This window comes from Taudactylus pleione, unplaced genomic scaffold (assembly GCF_031769625.1).
Source record: "Taudactylus pleione unplaced genomic scaffold, aTauple2 ptg000019l, whole genome shotgun sequence".
NCBI classification, from domain to species: Eukaryota; Metazoa; Chordata; class Amphibia; order Anura; family Myobatrachidae; genus Taudactylus; species Taudactylus pleione.
The window spans coordinates 32781675-32806853 of NW_028284421.1; the positions used below are offsets into that span (position 1 = coordinate 32781675).

General features: G+C 47.0%; 1 protein-coding gene across 1 annotated transcript in view; it reads left to right on the forward strand.

The window, feature by feature from the left end:
* Positions 1–2006: 2006 nt before the first annotated feature.
* SH2D7 (SH2 domain containing 7) overlaps positions 2007–25179 on the forward strand; it is a 54159-nt gene continuing 30986 nt past the window's right edge. Inside the window, exons 1-2 of the mRNA XM_088444058.1 lie at positions 2007–2119; positions 6284–6373. Of these exons, the coding sequence (XP_088300184.1) occupies positions 2007–2119; positions 6284–6373 (203 nt within the window). The remainder of the gene's footprint in view (positions 2120–6283; positions 6374–25179) is intronic.

Sequence of the window (25179 nt, forward strand, 5' to 3'; positions counted from 1 at the left end):
ATAACTTACTGCTTTGGCTCTACACTATATCCCACAGGGGAATCTTTCCATTTCAGGAAGGTCGGATTACCTTATAACTTTAAATTGCTGAGCAAGTTAATCCCGGAGAAAGTATTAATTTTGCCGAAACGTTTACCCCAGTTAGGGGATGCATAAACAAGACTTTGTGTTCACTTAAGGAGTTACATAATACCAAAGGACATTTCATAGAGACATTCCCTGATAGGTACTACTGAACTTTATAAGGGTAAAAGACTCTATGTACAACTGTTTGATGAGAGTAATATTATAATCCTTAATCGAGACTGTATTGCAAGAGTGTAATATATGTACATGTTACTAACTTTTCATCTTCTAAAGAATAAGAACTGTTAATAGCAAATTGTTGAGTAATACTTACATAGTGGTGATCCAGGAACGAACCCGGACTACGGCCTCCTGCAAGAGAAGAAAGGACTCGGGTGGTAAATCTAACATAAAAGCATTGCTATATACCATATGCATCTTGAATGACTGTGTATATATTTACACTAGGATTGCATATTTTACCATTGTGCATCACCCAGTTAATTTACAGGGTTTCCCAAACAACCTTTAATAGTTTGGGTGGAGGCACTTACTTCCTATTAAGTAGTAACCCTATATCCCTACCAGTAATATATATAGAAGGGTTACATATGTTCACCTTAAATTAAGGAAGGTCCTTAATGAAATTGCCATAGAGCAGGCCACAAGGCCACAGTGTGGTGACTCCTCTGTTCTTCAAGTTCTCTACACCGGTGCTGAGTCGCTGACATCATCACTTCAGAGTCAGTGCAGAGGAGAACCACAATGGAGCCTGCGCCACCTGACAGTGTCAGCCTGTCACTTCAGCAGCTAGCCTGCCCGAACTCAGGGCCATCTTTATGTATGGGCTAAGTGGCCAGTGCCTTTTCCCTACTACTATAGCGATCAAACAGGGTGCTACTGGCTGTAATGTAATTGGGGGGGGGGGCTGGGCAACTGCCCCATTATCCATACATTAAGCTGGCCCTCAAAGTATCTTCCATTCACTGCTGCTCTGCCTGACTTTAGTTACAAGTGTGTGTGATAATGGGGTCTATTTACTAAGCTTTGTTAGGAGACAAAGTGAACGGAGATAAGGTAGCAGCCAACCAGGTCCTAACTGTCATTTTTCAAACACAGCCTGTGACGTGGCAGTTAGGAGCTGATTGGCTGGTACCTTATCACCGTTCACTTTAACTCCATCCAAGGCTTAGTAAATAGACCCCAATGACTGGTATTTGGAGGGGAGTACATGACAGCCTAGTGCTTGAAAAATGCTAGTTGCACCCCGCGGGCTTGGCCACACCCTCACAATTAAAATGAACATGATCTCTTCAAAACCCACCCACACTCCCGATTCGTAGACTGGCAATGTTGGGAGGTGTGAATATATAGGACTTTGCAGTGTGGTACTGAAGTATAACTGTCACCTACACACTGTGCTTAATGCCTCAAAGATGTCATGGTACCTGGTGAAATAATAGGCCACATTCTCCTGATGTATTTCACAAAATGGCTGCCTTCATTGTATGTAAACAACAGATAATGTCAGTGAAGCTTACATAATAAGTAGTTGGGTATTTTTAAAATTTGCAATAGTCCTTAAATCATTGAAGCAAAACATGAACCTCAGTGCTATGCTACCCCTTGTGTCTGTGTTATTTATTACATCTTTCGTACCTTTTTGCATACATGAAAAGTAGTTTTCGTGGTTAATGCTTTGGTACAATGAGCTACATTTTTTTCTCTCTTTTTACAACTGGTTAATACTGTTAAACAAAGATCTTGAATAACTTTAGGGACCAGTATTTCTTTTGTGCTTTCAATTCATAATGTTATATTCCTAAAACAATAGGGGAGTTAATGCAGAAGTGAAATAGGCAAATGATATGTTCCCCTACAGTATATAAATACAAAGCAGGTCCCAAGTTCATGCAATAGAGAGAGGCACTGAGCCAGGTATGTCTAAAAATGACAAGAAAGGCATGTCATGCCCAGGTGTAATGAATTTGCCAGTAAAACAGGGTACAGATGATGGTCTTCCTGAGTGGTTTCATGGACTCCTATCAAGGAGGTGAGTAAAGGAACAGAGCATTTATTTATAGAATAATGCACTGTTCCAAATGTGAAATACTGTATTTAATGTACATTCTACTTCTTATGAAATGTCTGTGCAAGTAATTTATATTAATTTGCACTGTTCATTCTTAAAGTGAAATAGTTAAATACTAATTTGAACTGTTTTCCAGTGTAAACCTTAATTTATTTTTGCTATAGTTTGCAATATTGTGGTATAACCATATGACACTATTATCATTACTGAGTATTTATAAAGTGCCTACACAATCCACAGCAATGTACGATATAAGGATGTTGCAGTTCAAACTAATTACAAAACAATAATAAACATCAAAGGCTACGTAAAAAACGGAGGGGAATATTTGAACTAGAACACTAGGCACCCCCCCGGGAGGGTTAGGGTTAGGCTAGGGGGAGGGAGGGTTAGGGTTAGGTACCCCTGGGGGGGACTTAGGGTTAGACACCCCCCCGGGGGACTTAGGCTTAGGCAGCGGGGAAGGGGGTGGTTAGGGCACTTGGGGGGGAACTTAGGGTTAGGCACCCCTAAGGAGGGTTAGGGTTAGGGGGGTTAGGTTAGTAGATACTTACCTATCCACGATTGGGATTTCCAGCGCTGTCGGGCTTCCACTGCTTCTAACTCTGCTCTTGTCGGGCTGCCGCTGATGGGAATCGGGTATATTTCATACCCATTCCGTTTCTACAGAGTGGGAGACAAGTTAATAAGGCATACAGTAAGAACAGGAGATATAATAAGTATTGAGAGGCATAAATTGAACAGGAAAGAATAATGCATAAAAAAAGTTCTGAGAAAGTAAAGAGACAGTAAAATAATACAACAAAATAAGATCTGATAATGAATAATGCAGACTTCATTCGGTTTACGGAGAAATCTAAATTATATATTTATAGATAATTATTAATCCTCTTCAGATGAATTCCGGGGCGGGTCTAAGGCAGTTGTTCATTTTGTTTCATGTCTGTTAAACTCTGCTTTCTCCGTACTTGTAAATGTTACATACTTCTGTCAGGGATGTAGTCTGGACGCCGACGGTCTAAATGCCGACTGCCGGCTTCCAGACTCTCTAATCCCGGCATGGTACTAGTGACAGGCGTCGAAAACTCGACACCTGTCATTAACCATACGTCAGAAGACCAACGCCCGGCATACCGAACGAAGGCAAGCCGGGCGCGGACAGCCGCGGGAGGGGGGTGTTAGGCATCCTCCCGGGAGGGTTAGGTTTAGGCTAGGGGAAGGGGGGGTAGGGTTAGGCACCCCTGGGGGGAGGTTAGGGTTAGGCACCCCCCCGGGGGTTTTAGGCTGCGGGGAAGGGAAGGGGGGGTTAGGTTTAGGCACTTAGAGGGGGGATTAGGGTTAGGCACTTGGGAGGGAGGTTAGGGTTAGGCACCCCTAAGGGAGGGTTAGGGTTAGGGGGGGAATTAGGTTAGCGATACTTACCTTAGGGGTGATCGGGATCTTCACCCTTGTCGGGCTGCCGCTGTTGGGATTTGAACCACCGGCCATGCGGCCGGCGGTATTACCTACTTCACCCTTCTGTCATAATTTAATCATATAAAAACAGAAACCAGAGGTGAAGGAAATTATATCACCCCCTCTTCTTTGATTACTTTAAAGAGGAATAATAAGGAATGCATTAACACAAAATCAGAATTTTAATCTTTTTGAATGCAACTGAGCTTTAAAAGTACCAATCAATAGTTATATTTCAAATAAATATTGGCAGTTTATGCTGGGTGAATCTTGTGGTTAAATGTACCTAAAAACCTGCATACACACACAACGACTGAGTTAATGAATGATTTTAGTAAACGATTTTCTACCTTGAAAAAATGAACTAAAATCGTTTACTAAAGTTGTTCATTTACTATGTTCATTTAAATGTAATGAACGATTTTTATGAACTACAAATGATTTTTGCATATTAACTTAATGAAAATCGTTGAGTTGACAAGTCTGACTGAACTAAAGACTACAAACTACAAACGTGAACGCGCATGAACAATAATCGTTCATCGTTTGACTCAGAAAGTGAACGATTTTTTCAAACGATTATCGTTAAACGATATCGTTTAACGATAATAGTTCAAAAAATCGTTGTGTGTGCACCTAAAGAGTTAGAAACACATTCTAAGGATTTTCTAGGACACTGTAGATCCAGCTTTGAAGTTTTTGAGATTATTGTATATAATATCCTCTCTGTTAAACTTTGCTTCTCGTTTTACAGTACTTACAGGTATTATATAAATAGATATGTTACAATAAATGGACCCAAACAGTTAAAAAATATAAAAAAAATTTATATGATGGAGCAAACATTTTTCTACACACACTCATCAAAATAAGCTATATGAGTATGAACAGTATAAAAATGTCCCATATTATATAATTATTGCTTTTACCACACTTCATATGAATTAATGTAATGTCAGTCTATAACACAGTCCAAACTCTTTAGGAACCTAAATGTCTCACCATCTTCTAGCATGAAGTAAAAGGTGCGGCACTGGTATTGTAGAGTAAAAAAAAAATAATCAAACTTCTTTTAGAGACCAGCATATTTATATAAAGTATCTTTATGACATAGGTTCTCTTCCATCAATCTTTTTATTTTTACATGCATCTATGTTTTGTTGATAAATTTCAAAATGTAATTGACTGTTACCACCTCAGTAGCTACGTACTGTTGTTATACTAGTAGGGACTAGTTCAACAGCCCCAGCTGCAAATCTTGTGTGGTAGCTACTGTTTATCAGTGGCAGTGTTCAACTTGTTCATCGACACTTCAAACAGCTTATTTAAGAAGTGACAGAAAATCTTTTTACCATTAAAATATCCCTTGGGCAGCTGAGTGATACTGAGATCCCTAGGAATACTGACTGGCGTTAGAAGGACGGTTACTACCACTAGTTCCACCAGTAGCAGTCCATTCAGCGCATGCGTGACCTGGACTTGGGCTTCCAGTTGCAGATTCAAATGAGAAAAATAAAAAAATTATTAAAAAAATAGGCAGAAAATATTTTCTTATTTAATAATAAAGCAGCTATTGCCATCCTGACTGCCATACTGATTGGAGGATACCTGTCCATGTTAAATGGGGAAACCTTAATGATGGCTACCGCCAACCATAGCCTCTGCTGGTGGTACCTTTAATATACAGGAGTAAATATTATACCAGCTAACACATCCGTTTATGCCAATGATAGGCTTTGGTAGCTTTGATAAAGCGAGCTGCTAATTGTAATTCAGCGGCTTTCATTGCCAATATTATATATTTGCTGAAGTATTTGACACAGATTTATCAAGGCATACTGTATGCTGAGATTAACAAGATGAACACAGTCACTGATATATGTGTGTATGGCTGTTCGTGCTACTATTTTTGAAAAGTATATGGAAAAAAAATGATGATACATTTATTGTATTGTTTTAGCATGTTTTGAGAGATCTATAATTCTTTTTCTGATAACTTGTTAAATGAAAGAATGTTTTAAGCAAATCTTTTCAGTTTATGTGCCATTTGGTTTTCTTTAAGCACTGTTTACATGCATGGGAAGGGAGTTGGAAAAACACATTTGACAAACCACAGTACGGTAGCTGCTTAGATATAATCACCTTTTCCATTAGAGAGTGATTATTTAACCTTGAGCACCTTAGTTCCATTTAGTTAAAAAATAGTTTAATAATAGGTTAAAATTCTTTAATTAATATTAATATTTAAAAATATTGACCATTGTAAAATGCTTTATGCAAAGAATGAAGCATTTTTTAATTGATTATTTTGAACTATCGCCCACTTAAGATGATGATAACAGATCAAGGTTTGCGGAGATACTTATACCACCATGATTATTGTTCAATAAACATAACAAAAAAACCTAGTAAATCTTAACCCAAATGACAGCACTGCTATTGCAGGCGGTGACCCCTTGATGTATAGAATGATGCTCCTTTTGCCCTTGCTGCCGGATAATTTACTGAAATGAATGAGGTCATTATTGGTCTTGTCCATAAATGGGGTCACAAGATATTTTAGCTGCTCTGCCAAAGTGATAAATAATAATGCTTACTGCAATCTATCACATTTTGCTACATGTAATAATGATCACATGTACATAATATTCATTTGTTTTTCCATAAAAGGGAATCAGAAGACCTTCTGAAAAATAAAGAGATCGGACACTTCGTAATCAGATTAAGTGAAAGGACTTTTGGCTATATCCTATCCTATAAGTAAGTTTATTCAGTCATGCAACTAAATGTATGAGGGTATGTCATGCTTTTTAATCTAAGAAACCATAGGACATTTTATGGTTATGGTGATTTTACTGTTCTAAATGAGAAATTGTGAATATAATATAGATATTTGTAATTATAAATCTTAAAAAAAAAAACCAGTGTTTCCTCTTTCTCCCCAATTATTTCTGCCTGCATAATTTTTCTTAACATCATTTTAAAAGGTGGCAACGTAGGCTATATAATCCTTAATGTGCTGGATGACACCTGCTGCCACATCCTTGGAAAGCATTGTGCTAAGTGCTGCTAGCTTAACACATTTAAATTTAATGTTAAAGTTTAATGATATTTCATGGGCAATGTTCCTGCTTTTTGTTCTCCTTTATACTTCCTGCTTTCTCAGGATTACTGTAATATAATTCTATTCTTGGTTACTAATGGGTCAGAGAATGACATTATCTGTGATACAGGAGACACTCAGGCTGACAAGCCAAACAAGCCTAATACAATAATAACCTCTACACACAAAAGACGTAAAGATTTCAAGGAAAAGAGTCACATCGTGTCCCTGCAGCCATTCACACCTCCAGGTCATAGAATATCACTTCAGCAGTTGGATGAGACAAATATTACTACATATTGTGCAATTGGTGATGTAGCAGCCGGGAGTGCAGATGGACCCTACCCATAATGGAGTCTTATGTTAGTTATGCCCTTCACATGCTGAAAAGGTGCAATCCAGCTATATAATACAGTGGAGGACTTTAACCGATGGGTTTGCTCACTACACATGTACCACCAAGCCATACCTAGCAGTAGCCAGAATGTATAGTATGTACAGATGATACTTCAGTTCCTCATTCGCATGTGAACAACATTGGGCACATTAAGGGATCTATTCAGCAATGATTCCGCATTTTTTAAGTTTTTTCACTATTCAGCAAAAGGATAATGGAGAAAATAACGCAACTGTCTTCTCCATTAATTCCCATTTTCACATAGTACCGCCCTGTTGGGGTCAAGCCATTGATCTCTACCATGCTTTAATGTTATTTTGCTATTCAGCAAAGCAAAAGGCATTAAATTGCTCAATAAATCTTTGCTTTATATACCATCATCTCAGAATGGCGTTATATGAAGCAGATCCTTAAATATCCCGAAAACTGCAGGGACAGAGGGAAATTTTCACATACATCACTGCAGGATCTTGTAACTCCGCCCCTGCTTAGCGGTGACCGCCAAGTGTAAGTCCAGCTCCAGCCTGTCAAAACTCTCTAAATTGATTGAAATGTGTACACAGGCTTTATATTAGTCTGTATACATTTATATTTCTGTGCTTTTATATTTAAAATGTATATATACATTTTAAATATAAAAGCACATAAATATAAATTTGTACAGCCTGTATAAATGTATAAAGCCTGTGTACACATTTCAATCAAAATTTTGACAGTTTTAACAGGATTGAGTTGGACTTACACTCGGCGATCACCGCAAAGCAGGGACGGAAACTATTCGCGAGCGCATGACTGTACATGTTCAGAAGAAAAAGCAGAAGGTTTTGCTTTTGGAATTCCGAAAACAATGCCTTTTGCAACATCCCTGGGACAGCGTGTTAATGCAACCACTTTCCCTGCGTACAAAAATGCTGACTAGTAGCCATAAAATTTAACAATTGATAAAAAAAATCATCACAATGTTGCCTGATAATATTCAGGGTAACAGTCACTCTAGATGAATAGAGCCCTAAATAACTCTTTGCTGTTCTGCTTGCATTCATGGTTGTAACTACTATGATAGCATATGTTACAACAGCCCCCAGTAATTGCCCCCTTTGACCCTCCTCCTCCTCCTTGCCATCTTAGTTGAGCACTGTACTCACAGGAGAATAGTGTTGTGTCTGCAGAGCCGTGACTAGATTTTTTGGTACCTTGTACCAGAAAGAGCATTGGCGCCCCCCCTATTTTTTAAATCAGGAGATAACACACCCGAAAAAGGGCCATGGCCTAATGGGGAAGGACCAGGGAAGAGATAGGGGAGGCCAGGAGGTGCTGGGGATAAAATAAGAGGAAGCTACAAGTGAGAATGATAATGAACATGGCACAGGTTGCACCACAATAGTTACAGCCCTGTGTGTCTGTGATTCGCAGGGAGCTTAATAAGCTCCCTACTGTGCGCTCACTGACACCACAAGAAATCTGAAACCCTGGAAGGCCATGGCCATGAGCTAGCATTCTATAGCTCCAAAATTAAATTCTACTCAAAGGGCATGGGAAACAAGATGTTTTCTCCATCTCTGAAAAATAAGTACAGAGCAGCTCTGGCTCAGTAAGACAAGTGAGAGGACAGGAAGGTTCTCTTGGAGGCCACAAAAATAAAAAAATTGCATTGGGTAGCACACATTATTGTTGATTTTTTAAATACATTGTTTATTACATTTATTTCATATTCTTGAATGTAGTTATTCTTTATGTTTTGATCACAACTAACAAGAAGGGGCACAACATCTGGTACACCTTTTTCTTTACAAAGGAAATTTGGTGTAATCCTGTGTGTTTAGCATAAAATACATCCAGCGGTGTATCTAGTGATCCAAGCGCCCCTGGCTATGTAATGGACTGGCGCCCCCCAACCCCCCCTCTCCAGTGCCCCCAATAGTAATCCCCCAGTAGTAATCCCCCCTATGCTGCATTGCCTCCAGTAGTAGCCCCCCCTATACAGTGCCCCCAGTAGTAGCCCCCCCTATACAGTGCCCCCAGTAGTAGTCCCCCCATACAGTGCCCCCAGTAGTAGACCCCAGTAGTAGTCCCCCCTATACAGTGCCCCCAGAAGTAGTCCCCCCTATATAGTGCCCCCAGTAGTGGCCACCCCCCTAAATTGCCCCCATTATTGGCCACCCCTATACAGTGCCCCCAGTAGTGGCCACCCACCCCCTAAATTGCCCCCAGTAGTGGCCACCCCTGTACAGTGCTCCCAGTAGTGGCCACCCCCATATATTGCCCCCAGTAGTGGCCACTCCTATACAGTGCCGCCCAGTAATGGGCACCTCCCCATAAAGTGCCCCCAGTAGCTGCCACCCCCTATTTCAGTGCCCCCCCTGTAGTGCCAGGCTTACACACACAAACACACACAAAAAGAACAAAAAAAAATTCAACTTACCTGATCCCCGCTCCTGACGCGACCGCCGCTGTCTGCTCTGAGTCCTGGCCGCTCTTCATGACGTATGACGTCTCTCCCATCACATGCTGCGGGGGGAGCCGGCACACGGAGCTCATTAGTGACCTCCAGCCGGCTCCCTTCACGGACGGCGCAGCAGCAAATGAGAGTCTGTCTGACTCTCATTAGCTGGCTGCTATTACAAACAGCTGGCGGCTGTGTGTTTGTAAACGGTGTAGGGCAGACCGCTCTCACTGCGGTCTGCCCTACACTTGTGGGGCCGGGGGACTTGTACACACCTTGGCTACTGGTGGCACTGCCGGGCGGTGCCCCCCCTTTGGTCGGCGCCCCTGGCGAGTGCCATCCTGGCCAATGGGTAGATACGCCCCTGAGTACATCTTTCCATGGAGTGCACAGGGCCGTAGAGAGCTGCACCTGACCCTGGAACTCCAGGGGGAGGCATTTGATGAAACATGTTAGAAGGAAGATATACAGTGACTACGAACAAGGGATTTCCTTATATGTGACATGACCCTGCTGCACAAAGAAGCCTGAAGACAGCACAAGAACACCCCTTGTTAAACGCCAGACCAGGACACACTGGGACTATATTGCCGGGAGAGGAGAAAGCACTGGAGGCAGGGACACTTGCCCCTAAACAGCAGTAAGGACGGAGCCACGATCAGCTTACCGGCGGTAAACACATGAAGTAAGCGGAGGCATCAGGCTGCACATCAGTCGAAAAACTTTGCCACAAGAGCATTTTATTGCAAACCTCTGTTCTTATCAATCACCTCTGGCAGTACTCTGCATATCCACTTTTAACATGTTGCTACATTAAAGACAATAGTGGTCAAGGATTAAAGGAGCCATATTTTAGTATATGAGAGTATATTTTATAAGGGATATATAAATGATTTTAAAAGATTATTACACACCGGATGTTCTACTACCATTGACGTATACTTTCAACAGAAGGGCAAAAGCCATACTGGTATAAATGCTGAAGTTTACTATATGTATGATTATTGGTATTAGACATCTGTACAATTCCCCTGTGATTTATTACACATTTGTATAGATATACTTTCATTTAATTCATTTACAAATAAATATATGTGACCAGACTAGGGGTGTGCACTGGCCACTTTTCGTGTTTTGTGTTTTGGTTTTGGATCTGGATCTTTCTTCGTGTTTTGGATCTGGATTGGTCTTGCCAAAACTACCCTTCCGTGTTTTGGGTTCTGGGTTTTGTGTTTTGGATCTGTATTTTTTTGAAAAAAAGCATAAAAACAGCTAAATTCACAGAATGTGTTGGTTTTTCTGCTCCTATGCTATTATTAACCTCAATAACCTTAATTTCCACTCATTTCCAGTCTATTCTGAACACCTCATACCTCACAATAGTGATTTTATGTCCAAAAGGTTGCACCGAGCAGGGCTGGCTCCAGGGGTCAGAGCACCCTGTGCCGGTTCATCATATGGCGCCCTCTCACCGCCGAATTTGGGGGTGTGGCCTAATTACCATAGGCCATACCCCCTATGTGATGTTATTTGGAGGCGTGCCCGCATGGCACGCCTCCAAATAACGTCAGGCTGGGGGTAAAGCCCAGCAATCCGTCACTGGCTGGGCTTCTCCCAGCCCTCTTCCGTCAGTGAATGGATGCCACGCGCATGCGCGCGGCATCCATTCACACTCCGAGGGTCCGGCACTGCCGCACAGCTGCGGCAGTGGGAGTCCCCAACCTCCCAATTAAACCACCCGCGGGCCACTTTGGCCCGCGGATGGAGCAGCAATACAGTACTGTCCCGCTGAAATCGGGATGCTGGGGAAGGGTGCCGCCCTCTAGGGGTGGCGCCCTTGTGCGACCGCACTGGTCGAGCACCCTTAGAGCCGACCCTGGCACCGAGGTAGCTGGATGACTATGCTAAGCGACACGAGTGGGCGGCACAAACACGTGGCCCATCTAGGAGTGATACTGCAGTGGCAGACAGGAAGGCAGTTTGAAAAACTAGGCCCCAAACAGTACATAATGCAAAGGAAAAAAAGAGGTGCAAGATGGAATTGTCCTTGGGCCCTCCCACCCACCCTTATGTTGTATAAACAGGACATGCACACTTTAACAAACCAATCATTTCAGCGCCAGGGTCTGCCACACGACTGTGGCTGAAATGATTGGTTCGTTTGGGCCCCCACAAAACAAGCTGGCAATTAATCTGTCCCTGCACAAACTGGCTCTACGGAGGCAAGATGTCGTCCTCATCCTCCTCATTCACCGATTCCGCATCCTCTTCAGTGTTGTGTACATCCTCATCCTCATAGAGTATTAATTCGTCCCCGCTGGAATCCACCACCACAGATCCCTCTGTACGTTCTGGAGGCTGGTCTCCCTGGAAGAGTTGATAATTCATTTTTATGAACATCATCTTCTCCACATTTTGTGGAAGCAACCTCCTACGCCTTTCGCTGACAAGGTTCCCGGCTGCACTAAACACTTTCAGAGTACACACTGGAGGGGGGCAACTCAGGTAAAATAGAGCCAGTTTGTACAGGGGCCTCCAAATTGCCTCTTTTTCCTGCCAGTACAGGTACGGACTGTCTGACATGCCTACTTGGATGCTGTCACCGATGTAATCCTTTAACAGACAGACGCACGCTTGTCGCTGCTGCTTTGAGGATGCAGGTGCGGCTACAGCCCACACAATTCACAAAGACAGAAAAATAAGAATTTTTTATTTTTTGTGGAGCGCACTTTGAGGGTTACACCACCCTTTAACAGACAGACGCACGCTTGTCGCTGCTGCTTTGAGCATGCAGGTGCGGCTACAGCCCACACAATTCACAAAGACAGAAAAAAAGAAGAATTTTTATTTTTTGTGGAGCGCACTTTGAGGGTTACACCACCCTTTAACAGACAGACGCACGCTTGTCGCTGCTGCTTTGAGGATGCAGGTGCGGCTACAGCCCACACAATTCACAAAGACAGAAAAAAAAGAAGAATTTTTTATTTTTTGTGGAGCGCACTTTGAGGGTTACACCACCCTTTAACAGACGAGCCAGCCGGCCCTTTACTTATGACACAGGCGCACGCTTGGTGCTACTTTGTTGATGCACGTGAGGCTACTGCGCACACAATTCACAAACACAAAAAAAAAATATATATATTTTTTTTGGAGTGCACTTTGGCAGTTACTGTACCCTTTAACGGACAAGCCAGCCGGCCCTTTACTTATGGGACACAGGCACACGCTTGGCACTGCTCCTTTGTTGATGCACGTGCAGCCACAGTGCACACAATTCACAAACACAGAAAATAATTTTTTATTTTGTTTGGAGTGCACTTTGGGGGTTACACCACCCTTTAACAGTCCAGCCAGCCGGCCCTTTACTTATGACACAGGCACACGCTTGGCGCTACTTTGTTGATGCACGTGCGGACACAGTGCACACAATTCACAAATACAGATAATAATTTTTTATTTTGTTTGGAGTGCACTTTGGGGGTTACAGCACCCTTTAACGGTCAAGCCAGTCGGTCCTTTACGTATGACACAGGGGCACGCCTGGTGCTACTTTGTTGATGCATGTGCTGCTACTGCGTACACAATTCACAAACACAGAAAAAAAAAATATATTATAATTATTTGGAGTACACTTTGGGGGTTACAACACCCTTTAACGGATGAGCCAGCCGGCCCTTTACTTATGACACAGGCGCAAGCTTGGCACTACTTTGTTGATGCACGTGAGGCTACTGCACACACAATTCACAAACACCGAAAAAATATATATTTTTTTGCACTTGGGGGGAGCACCCCTGATAGACAGAGCACCCCACATAAAGCTCCAGGGGCCCCAAATGAAAGCTGCAGGGGCTCCACATTTCAGACAATATGATATATAGGGAAGAAGAGTAACCGAATGGGACAACCTGGACCACATGGCAGAGTAGTCAAGGGTAGATTGCAATAGTTTATAATGGATGGAAATGGCGGCTGCCCTCTGTGCACATGATGTCATGACATTGCGCACATGATGTCATATCAAGCATAGGGGCAGGGCCGCAAGCTCCGGTAAATGCAGCATTGACCAGAGTATCCTAAAGGGTGCTCCAATCGGCTGTTCAGACTGCAGGGTGCCTGTCTGGAGTGTCAGAGGGACTCTCTGGGCAGCACTGCAGCAGCAATCCTGGCTGCAGGCTCCAGCCAGAAGCAAGGACCATTTCTGATGGATGTAATGCCTCTCCTGTGACACTCATAGAATGGGAATAGGACCTGTCCACTCTGTAAGTCCAGGTTGCACACTAAAGTTAAATAAAGAGTATGTTGACTATTAAAGCCAACTTTGAGGCGAGTAGTACCATACATCTTCCAAGCAGACTGTCACAGTTGGTGCTAGTGAGTTACCTGTTTCAGGTGATGAACTGGAATCACTGGAGGCCGGCTGGACTGGAACCATGGGTAACATGAATAGCTCTTTTAATATAAGAAGTGGGTAGCAGTGAGAACTGCCTTTGGTGATGAGTGACTGGAACTGGAAACTTGAGACGTTGGAATGAGACCAGAAGGAACTTGGAGGGACCGGACAGGGACCGGCAAGTAGGCTGACTGAGCTGGTCGGGGTACCAGTAGGTGAACTTGCAGGTGGATGGTAGCACGGAAGCTACTTGGTGCAGCTAATGAGCTGTGAGGTGAGTGGACTTGGAGGAACCGGACTGGGACCGGCAGGAAGGCTGACTGAGCTGGTCGGGTTACTAGTAGATGGGCTTGCAGACGTATGGTAGCGTGGAAGCTACTGTTGTGGCTTGGGAAGCCATGGGTAGACGTTGTTAGCTGAGTGGCTACGTGGAGCGGCTGGATAGCTGTGGGTAGACGCTGGTAGCTGGGTGGCTACGTGGAGGGGCTGGATAGCCGTGGGTAGACGCTGGTAGCTGGGTGGCTACGTGGAGTGGCCGGATAACCGTGGGTAGACGCTGGTAGCTGGGTGGCTACGTGGAGCGGCTGGATAGCCGTGGGTAGACGCTGGTAGCGTGGAAGCTACTTGGTGCGGCCTGGGAGCCGTGTGGAGAAGCTGGTAGCGTGGAAGCTACTTGGTGCGGCCTGGGAGCTGTGTAGAGAAGCTGGTAGCGTGGAAGCTACTTGGTGCAGCCTGGGAGCCGTGTGGAGAAGCTGGTAGCGTGGAAGCTACTTGGTGTGGCCTGGGAGCCGTGTATAGAAGTTGGTAGCGTCACAGTTGGTGCTAGTGAGTTACCTGTTTCAGGTGATGAACTGGAATCACTGGAGGCCGGGTGGACTGGAACCATGGGTAACATGAATAGCTCTTTTAATATAAGAAGTGGGTAGCAGTGAGAACTGCCTTTGGTGATGAGTGACTGGAACTGGAAACTTGAGACATTGGAATGAGACCAGAAGGAACTTGGAGGGACCGGACTGGGACCGGCAGGTAGGCTGACTGAGCTGGTCGGGGTACCAGTAGATGAGCTTGCAGGTGGATGGTAGCACGGAAGCTACTTGGTGCAGCTAATGAGCTGTGAGGTGAGTGGACTTGGAGGAACCGGACTGGGACCGGCAGGAAGGCTGACTGAGCTGGTCGGGTTACTAGTAGATGGGCTTGCAGACGTATGGTAGTGTGGAAGCTACTGTTGTGGCTTGGGAAGCCATGGGTAGATGTTGTTAGCTGGGTGGCTACGTGGAGCGGCTGGATAGCCGTGGGTAGACGCTGGTAGCTGGGTGGCTATGTGGAGCGGCTGGATAGCCGTGGGTAGACGCTGGTAGCTGGGTGTCTACGTGGAGTGGCCGGATAGCCGTGGGTAGGCGCTGGTAGCTGGATGGCTATGTGGAGCGGCTGGATAGCCGTGGGTAGACGCTGGTAGCTGGGTAGCTACGTGGAGTGGCTGGATAGCCGTGGGTAGACGCAGGTAGCTGGGTGGCTATGTGGAGCAGCCAGATAGCTGTGGGTAGACGCTGGTAGCTGGGTGGCTATATGGAGCGGCTGGATAGCCGTGGGTAGACGCTGGTAGCTGGGTGGCTACGTGGAGCGGCTGGATAGCCGTGGGTAGATGCTGGTAGCTGGGTGGCTATGTGGAGTGGCCGGATAGCCGTGGGTAGATGCTGGTAGCTGGGTGGCTACGTGGAGCGGCTGGATAGCCGTGGGTAGACGCTGGTAGCTGGGTGGCTACGTGGAGCGGCCGGATAGCCGTGGGTAGACGCTGGTAGCGTGGAAGCTACTTGGTGTGGCCTGGGAGCCGTGTGGAGAAGCTGGTAGCGTGGAAGGTACTTGGTGTGGCCTGGGAGCCGTGTAGAGAAGCTGGTAGCGTGGAAGCTACTTGGTGCGGCCTGGGAGCCGTGTGGAGAAGCTGGTAGCGTGGAAGCTACTTGGTGCGGCCTGGGAGCCATGTAGAGAAGCTGGTAGCGTGGAAGCTACTTGGAGTGGCCTGGGAGCCGTAGGTGAGAGATGGTAGCGTGGAAGCTACTTGGTGTGGCCTGGGAGCCGTGGGTGAGAGATGGTAACGTGGAAGCTACTTGGTGTGGCTAGGGAGCCGTGTGGAGAAGCTGGTAGCATGGAAGCTACTTGGAGTGGCCTGGGAGCCGTAGGTGAGAGGCTGGTAGCGTGGATAGCTGAACGCAGCAGGCTTACGGATAGCACTGGTCTAGGAACCAGCAGGAGCCTGGGACATACTGGTACTCAGAGGTACAGCTATAGCATAAGTTATACACCACGGAATGTAACAAGATGTTCAAGCACTGAGTGCTATTAGAGGAGGATCTATATACCTAGAGTCTGGCAGCGATTGGTGGATACAGACAGGTGGTCTGGCAGTGGCATTCTGAGTGGAGCAACACACAACATGCAGAGGGAGTAATCATCTCTGCAGCCCTTGCGAATCAGGACCACACCTGTGATTCCAATTAAGACTAGCAATGCTCACAGACAGAGCAGGGTCCAGGTGTTTAATCAGTGTGGGGGGAGAGCAGTCTGCACACGCAGAGATGTTACAGCCAGCATGATTCAGCCAGAGCAGATGTCCCAGGAGAATTACAAACACAGATCCATGGAGCAGCTGGCAGAGGTTAGTCACAAAAGGTAAAAACTAGCCAGGATTGTGACAGTACCCCCCTCTTCAAGGATGGACTCCGAACACCCAAATAAATACATAGGAGAACATGAAAAAATGAGACACCCAGGAAACTGAAAAACTTTCTTCCAAACATGACATTACAGAAGCTTCAAACATAGGGACACCATCACTCTAGAAACATCTCTTTAGACATCCTCTTAATTCTTACATTTATTGGGATACCAGGAGTGGAAATTCTTCAAAGGAGATGTTTGAAGACCTTCATCGATTCTTCTTTCTGCTGCGAGAACGTTTTGTGCCAACCAACGGACATGGGATCTCTGGTAACTCCTGTGGAAATACGTGACTGGAAAGGACAGGGTCAAATGGCAGATGGTTTTCAGGGAATGGAGAATTATCATATGCAGGATCGAGTTCAGATTCCGAGTCAGTATCTAAAGGTAAAATCGAAGGTTTAGTAGGACTTGAACATTGATAGGACTCCTGGGAGGAACTAAGCGAAATATAACCAATTTTGATGGTGTTTTGGGAGTTACCGCAGTATGAAGAGGACAAGGAGGTGGGCGCACATCTCATGTTCAGGGAAGTGGAGCACTCAGCAGAGGATGATTCTTTAGTAGGACCGACAGACTGCTTGGACTGATTTTCAGAACTGAGAATTTCACTAGAATTTCATTTGACAGGTTTAAGACCAAATTCTTTAATAACAGCTTCACTGAAAGTCTTTATTTTCAGAAGCACAGTATCTTTAGACTTGATGAGAGGATTGGCCCAGTCCAACACCTTACCTCTAAAGGAAGAGATAAGGTACTTAGTAAAGTTGGTAGGAGTGATACCACAAGCTGGATCTGCTTCCATGATTGCAGCATATTGCTCCAGTAATGCAGAGTATTGCGATAAGTCCCCATCGAAATATATGTATCCTGGAGTATCCAATGAAGTTTGTGTGTTCGAGGATTGTGGAGCACATTCAGGTGCAGGGCTGGAAGAGACTTGAGGATGCTCTGATTGTTGAGGAATCAAAACAACTGAAGTTGACAGCTGTTCGGTACTTGGACCAACTAAAGGAACTGGAAGGAGTCCTGAGGAGCCAGAGACAGCAGCTTCAACATTCGAGGCTGAGAACAGGCTACAGAAACTGTAATCCTCTGGAACGATATTTTCAGGAGATGCTGAACAGGAGCCATGATCAGGATTAGTAGTACATGACACTTCTCCCTGGGAACTGGAACCTGGAACCCACTCCTGGGGCATGAGACTTGAGACCACCTCTTGGGGTGCGATACTTGAGGCCCCTTGCTGGGGTGTGAGACTTGAAACCCCCTCTTGGAGTACGAGACTTGGGACCCCTTGCTGGGGTGCAAGACTTGAGACCCCCTCCTGGGGCGTGAGACTTGAGACCCTTTCCTGGGGTGCAAGACTTGAGACCCCCTCCTGGGGTGCGGGACCTGAGACCCTCTCCTGGGGCACGAGACCTGAGACCCCCTCCTGGGGTGTGAGACTTGAGACCCTTTCCTGGGGTGCAAGACTTGAGACCCCCTCCTGGGGTGCGGGACCTGAGACCCTCTCCTGGGGCATGAGACCTGAGACCCCCTCCTGGGGTGCGAGACCTGAGACCCCTTCCTGGGGTGCGAGACTTGAGACCCTCTCCTGGGGTGCGAGACCTGAGACCCCCTCCTGGGGTGCAAGACCTGAGACCCCCTCCTGGGGTGCGAGACCTGAGACCCCCTCCTGGGGTGCGAGACCTGAGACCCCTTCCTGGGGTGCGAGACTTGAGACCCTCTCCTGGGGTGCGAGACCTGAGACCCCCTCCTGGGGTACGAGACCTGAGACCCCCTCCTGGGGTGCGAGACCTGAGACCCCTTCCTGGGGTGCGAGACTTGAGACCCTCTCCTGGGGTGCCAGACTTGAGACCCCTCCTGGGGTGCAAGACTTGAAACCCCCTCCTGGGGTGCGAGACTTGAGGCCCCTTCCTGGTGTGCGAGACTGGAGGCCCCTTCCTGGGGTGCGAGACTTGAGCCCCCTCCTGGGGCATAATTCTTGTAACCCTCTCCTGGGGTGAGAGACTTAAGGTCCCCTCCTGGAGTACAGAACTTGACACTCCCTGTTGGAGTATGGGACCCAAAATCGCCTTCTGGGGAAGCTGACTCGACTTTTCCTTTTGGGGTATGGAACATGAACCCCCCTTTTGGGATGCGAGGACAGAGACTTCCTCCTGGGGTGAGTGACTCAAAACCCCTTCTTGGGTTACGAGACTTGAGGACCCTCCTGGGGTTGAGACTCTGGAGACCCCTCCTGGGGTTGCCAACTGGAGTCCCCTACCGGAACAGGCAGAATCCGGGACGGGACTGGAACAGGCAGGATCTGGGCTGGGACCGGAACAGGCAGGATCTGGGCTGGGACCGGAACAGGCAGGATCCGAGCTGGGACCGGAATAGGCAGAATCCGGGCTGGGACCGGAACAGGCAGAATCCAGGACGGGACCGGAACAGGCAGGATCCGGGCTGGGACCGGAACAGCCAGGATCCGGGCTGGGACCGGAACAGGCAGGAGTCGGGCTGGGACCGGAACAGGCAGGAGTCGGGCTGGGACCGGAACAGGCAGAATCCGGGCTGGGACCGGAACAGGCAGAATCCGGGCTGGGACCGGAACAAGCAGAATCCGGGCTGTCCGGGCTGGGACTGGAACAGGCAGAATCCGGGCTGGGACCGGAACAGGCAGAATCCGGGCTGGGACCGGAACAGGCAGAATCCGGGCTGGGACCGGAACAGGCAGAATCCGGGACGGGACCGGAACAGGCATTGAGTAGTTGACACATTGTTATACTACTGGAATTGCAAAGAGGACAGCCTTTGATAAAGTGGTCAGAAGCTCCACAATAGCGACAGAGATGTAAATCTTTATGCCGCTGGCGTTCAGCCACAGAGTGCTTGGAGCGCGGGTAACTTCGATGTCTCACTTTACTTGGCATGGAAGAATCTTTGGTTCTTAGAGATTCCAAGACAGAGTTTTTAGTTGAGACAGAGGTAGCTCTAAGAAATTCAGGAATGAGCTGAAAGATTTTGCTGAGTAGAGCCTGTAGCTGTTCCAGCAGTTGATGGAAAGTAGTTAGGGGTTCAGGTAAGATTTGGGTATCATCTAGCCGGTTAGTCAGAATTTGCACAAGCTGTAGTACTCAATGCTGTACCGCCTCCTGTGAATCCAAACGAGTGATTAGGTTACGGAAAGCAATTGATCCAGGATTAGGTGCTTGATCCTCCACCATCGTTAGGCTTGAACATACTATCACAGTTGGTGCTAGTGAGTTACCTGTATCAGGTGATGAACTGGAATCACCGGAAGCCGGCTGGACTGGAACCATGGGTAACATGAATAGCTCTTTTAATATAAGAAGTGGGTAGCAGTGAGAACTGCCTTTGGTGATGAGTGACTGGAACTGGAAACTTGAGACGTTGGAATGAGACCAGAGGGAACTTGGAGGGACCGGACTGGGACCGGCAGGTAGGCTGACTGAGCTGCTCGGGGTACCAGTAGATGAGCTTGCAGGTGGATGGTAGCACGGAAGCTACTTGGTGCAGCTAATGAGCTGTGAGGTGAGTGGACTTGGAGGAACCGGACTGGGACCGGCAGGAAGGCTGACTGAGCTGGTCGGGTTACTAGTAGATGGGCTTGCAGACGTATGGTAGCGTGGAAGCTACTTGTTGTGGCTTGGGAAGCCATGGGTAGACGTTGGTAGCTGGGTGGCTACGTGGAGCGGCTGGATAGCCGTGGGTAGACGCTGGTAGCTGGGTGGCTACGTGGAGCGGCTGGATAGCCGTGGGTAGATGCTGGTAGCTGGGTGGCTACGTGGAGCGGCCGGATAGCCGTGGGTAGACGCTGGTAGCTGGGTGGCTACGTGAAGCGGCTGGATAGCCGTGGGTAGACGCTGGTAGCTGGGTAGCTACGTGGAGTGGCCGGATAGCCGTGGGTAGGCGCTGGTAGCTGGGTGGCTATGTGGAGTGGTCGGATAGCCGTGGGTAGACGCTGGTAGCTGGGTGGCTACGTGGAGCGGCTGGATAGCCGTGTGTAGATGCTGGTAGCTGGGTGGCTACGTGGAGCGGCCGGATAGCCGTGGGTAGACGCTGGTAGCTGGGTGGCTACGTGAAGCGGCTGGATAGCCGAGGGTAGACGCTGGTAGCTGGGTGGCTATGTGGAGTGGTCGGATAGCCGTGGGTAGACGCTGGTAGCGTGGAAGCTACTTGGTGCGGCCTGGGAGCCGTGTGGAGAAGCTGGTAGTGTGGAAGGTACTTGGTGCGGCCTGGGAGCTGTGTAGAGAAGCTGGTAGCGTGGAAGCTACTTGGTGCAGCCTGGGAGCCGTGTGGAGAAGCTGGTAGCGTGGAAGCTACTTGGTGCAGCCTGGGAGCTGTGTAGAGAAGCTGGTAGCGTGGAAGCTACTTGGAGTGGCCTGGGAGCCGTAGGTGAGAGATGGTAGCATGGAAGCTACTTGGTGCGGCCTGGGAGCCGTGGGTGAGAGATGGTAACGTGGAAGCTACTTGGTGCGGCCTGGGAGCCGTGTGGAGAAGCTGGTAGCGTGGAAGCTACTTGGAGCGGCCTGGGAGCCGTAGGTGAGAGGTTGGTAGCGTGGATAGCTGAACGCAGCAGGCTTACGGATAGCACTGGTCTAGGAACCAGCAGGAGCCTGGGACATACTGGTACTCAGAGGTACAGCTATAGCATAAGTTGTACACCACGGAATGTAACAAGATGTTGAAGCACTGAGTGCTATTAGAGGAGGATCTATATACCTAGAGTCTGGCAGCGATTGGTGGATACAGACAGGTGGTCTGGCAGTGGCATTCTGAGTGGAGCAACACACAACATGCAGAGGGAGTAATCATCTCTGCAGCCCTTGAGAATCAGGACCACACCTGTGATTCGAATTAAGACTAGCAATGCTCGCAGACAGAGCAGGGTCCAGGTGTTTAATCAGTGTGGGGGGAGAGCAGTCTGCACACACAGAGATGTTACAGCCAGCATGATTCAGCCAGAGCAGATGTCCCAGGAGAATTACAAACACAGATCCATGGATCAGCTGGCAGAGGTTAGTCACAAAAGGTAAAAATTAGCCAGGATTGTGACACAGACATAAGTAAAGGGTTGTCAACAGGGTTGGACTGGCCCACAGGGGTACAGGAGAAATCCACAGTGGGCCCCACTACCTAGTTGTCAGGTTACAGATAGTCCACTCAAAATATACATAGTAATTAAAGGGTCAGTTATTTGGTGGAGCAGGACCACTGATGAACATGGGTGCTTGGTTAACTTCTAAAGAAATTGCACCAGAGCATGCACTCTCTAATGGTTAGCCAAGCCTCTGTGGTGGCTGGCCACACCCTCTCTTGTGACGGACCACACCCCTTATGCATGGGCCACTACATTCCCCGGGTGGGCCCTTCATGTCCCAGTCTGGCACTGGGTAGGGCCCAGAGCTGATTTAAGCCACAGCTATATCTTGCTGCTGCCTGCATGCATTGTGATGTCACAATTCAGGTCACAGCCCTATGTAAAGGATGCCCAGCTACTGGCAGCCATTTTATGGTGACAGTTTGTCCTACATTGATACTCTCTACGTAGCTTCTGATTTATTTAAGCAACTTTGGATAACCACTACCGATGAGGAATTTTGGGTTACATCTTCCAATAAGATCCTGAGCAACAACATCTTCATAAAAAGAATCTGAAAAATATTTTCAGGTAAGGACAATATAACAACTTCAGACCCTCCAACATGACCCCTTCCACCCGGTACAAAATGCTCTGCTCTGGACTTCCTTCTTAATTGATGATTGCAGCCACCTGTGGTGAAACACCTGTCTCATCTTTTAACCAACTCAACACAGGTGGCTGCAATCATAAATTAGGTGGGAAGTCCAGGACAGACACCTCCCACCAGATTAAAGATTTCTGAACCCGGGTCTCTGAATTAAGGACTCAGGGTCTGATTCAGAGCCGGACGCTCTGAACGAGCACCCGCTCTGAATCAGGGCGTTTTTTTTTTTTTTTTTTTTTGGTGCGTCCTCCTGGACGCTTGCATAGCTGTGGGTTACCACCCACAGCTTATGCAAGCGTCCATGATGATGGTCGCGATGATCAAGACCATCGCGACCATCGGGCTTGCAACGAGACCCTGCGGTAGGGTCTCGGTGACCGCAAGCCCTGGAGTTATTTTGGCTCTATCAGAGCCAAAATCACTCCCACTGACATCACTAGTGATGTCAGTGGGGCCGGACCCAGACGGTAGTCGTTCCCATGGGAACGGCTCCGTCTGGCAGCCATGCCCCCGGCACGCCCACCAAAGGGGGCGTGCTGCCACTCACCATCGACAGCACGCCCCCTTTGGTGCGAGACCCGGAGTGCCGGCTTCCCCGTCGCTAGCCGGGTCTCGCGCATGCGCACGACGGAGCTCCCTCCGTCCTGCGCATGCGCACTAGGGCACCATCGACCCGCTTGCGAGCGCTCAGCACTCGCGAGCGGGTCTGAATCAAGCCCTCTGCTGCGTGTGCTCCTCTGTCATGTAGTCCGGCGCCTGCAGTTGATGTCATCTGCTGGCACACCAAACAACCAATGAAACACTTTTCTGGGCAACCCGGATTTAAAAACCCTGGTCTTGTCCGTTTACCCTACAGGCGACCCGGGTTGCAACACTGGTACAACGCAGGGTTGTGGATCTGGGTCGGGTCTGTTCACAAATGGCCATAGTCGTCTGCCCGGGTTTTTGGTGTATTATTATTATTATTATTATCCTTTATTTATATGGCACCACAAGTGTTCGCAGCGCCTTACAAAGTACATAAAGAAATAATTTGACAACTGACTTACAGTACAAAATAGGACAAGGATATGGATTGCATACATTGCTACATTAGTGACCATAACACCTAGATATGCAACAGAGCATAAGCAACCAGGTGTTAGGTGCCCTGGTGGGGGGTAAGAAGTAGGTGAAAGTAAAGTAAGGAGAAGCGCAAGAGGGTAGAGGCCTAGCTCGTAAGAGCTTACATTCTAAAGGGTGTATGTGTGAAAGGGTATTATTAATGTTTTAGAGAGGTAGTAACTTTGTGTACAATTTTACTATCATGTTTAAATTATAATTCTGACAGTTAAAATGCTTTAAATAACATTACTACTGTGTCAACATTCTGTGATCAACATTACGCTGTCCACATTCTGCCTGTTGACTAATCACCCCATGCTTTAAACTACATTTTTTTCCTTTTGCTTTGTCTGACATATTGAATATTCTTAATCCAAATGTTTTACTTCCACATCGTTGCCTCTGCCAGCAACAGTTGCAGCACCAACAGCAAAGGCAGAGGGAGCATGTGTACAGGTCACATGCAAGATTCTTTGAGATGCCTGACACAGAGGTGAGGACCTAGTTCAGGCTCTCATCTCATGTTGTCCAGAAAATGACTGTGCAGAGTGACCCTGAGCATCCGCACAGCATTACCACTGTTGACTAAATTGCTGGCTGTAGTACATTTCTGTGCAGTGTTGGACTGGAGCATGAAGGGCCCACCAGGGGAGTGCAAAGGCAGGGGCCCACACGGGCATGACCAGCCATTGGGACGGGCATTGCCATCCCATGAAGCACATGGTATAATTTTATAATAATAATAATAGTCTATTAATATTTGCCCCCTTTACTAGCATTGTAATCATATGTGCTCCCTATTAATTTTTAAACATAATGGGACTGATTCAGAGGTACACACCAACCACATGTAATGCCGATGTTCGCGTAGTTTAGCGATTATTTGTTACTGCGCATGCGCAAACTATTCTAAAACCCCTATAGCACATACAGTACCCTGCATAAATGCGCTGTTGCATACAGGACTGTTGGTATCAGAAATGGCGAGAAAAAAGCATGGGCGCTCTTTGGCAGTGACTGGGAGGTTGCCGGAAGTGAACGCCAAAAAAGATTGGCATTATGGGAGTGTCGCAGACACAGGTTGTATTATCAGACGCACAGCCGCTTCCATAGATGCCATGTTCAGACAGAGAAACTGTACCTTCCATAGGCTGTGGCTGTTGCAAGTGTCAATCATGTACGTGATGATGCGCTGATGATGGTGTGTCCAGAACCACTTGCAATGTTATGGTGCATACACACGGTCAGATCTTTCTTCAGATCGGAACGATAACGATTTAAAAATTTGTTCAATCGTTCATATCTGAAGGAAAATCTGACATATCTGACATATCTGTCAGATCTGTCAGATGCATGATTTGAACGATGCGCGTTCCTGATGGTCAGATAACGATATCTGACATCTGATGTGTTGCAGTCAGACTTGGATGATTCCATTCATTTTATTGCAGTTAAAAATCGTTCATTCGTTCAAATCGCTCAAATCTTTGGTAAAATCGTTCAAATCGTTCACCTGACAGATCTGACAAATCTGACCGTGTGTATGCTCCGTTACAGCATGCACAGGCAAAACGCACAGCCGCAGCAACAGAGCCCACGTTTAGCTGAAGTTCAGAAGGAGACATAGCGCCAGCTATAGCCTGGTGCAATTGCTG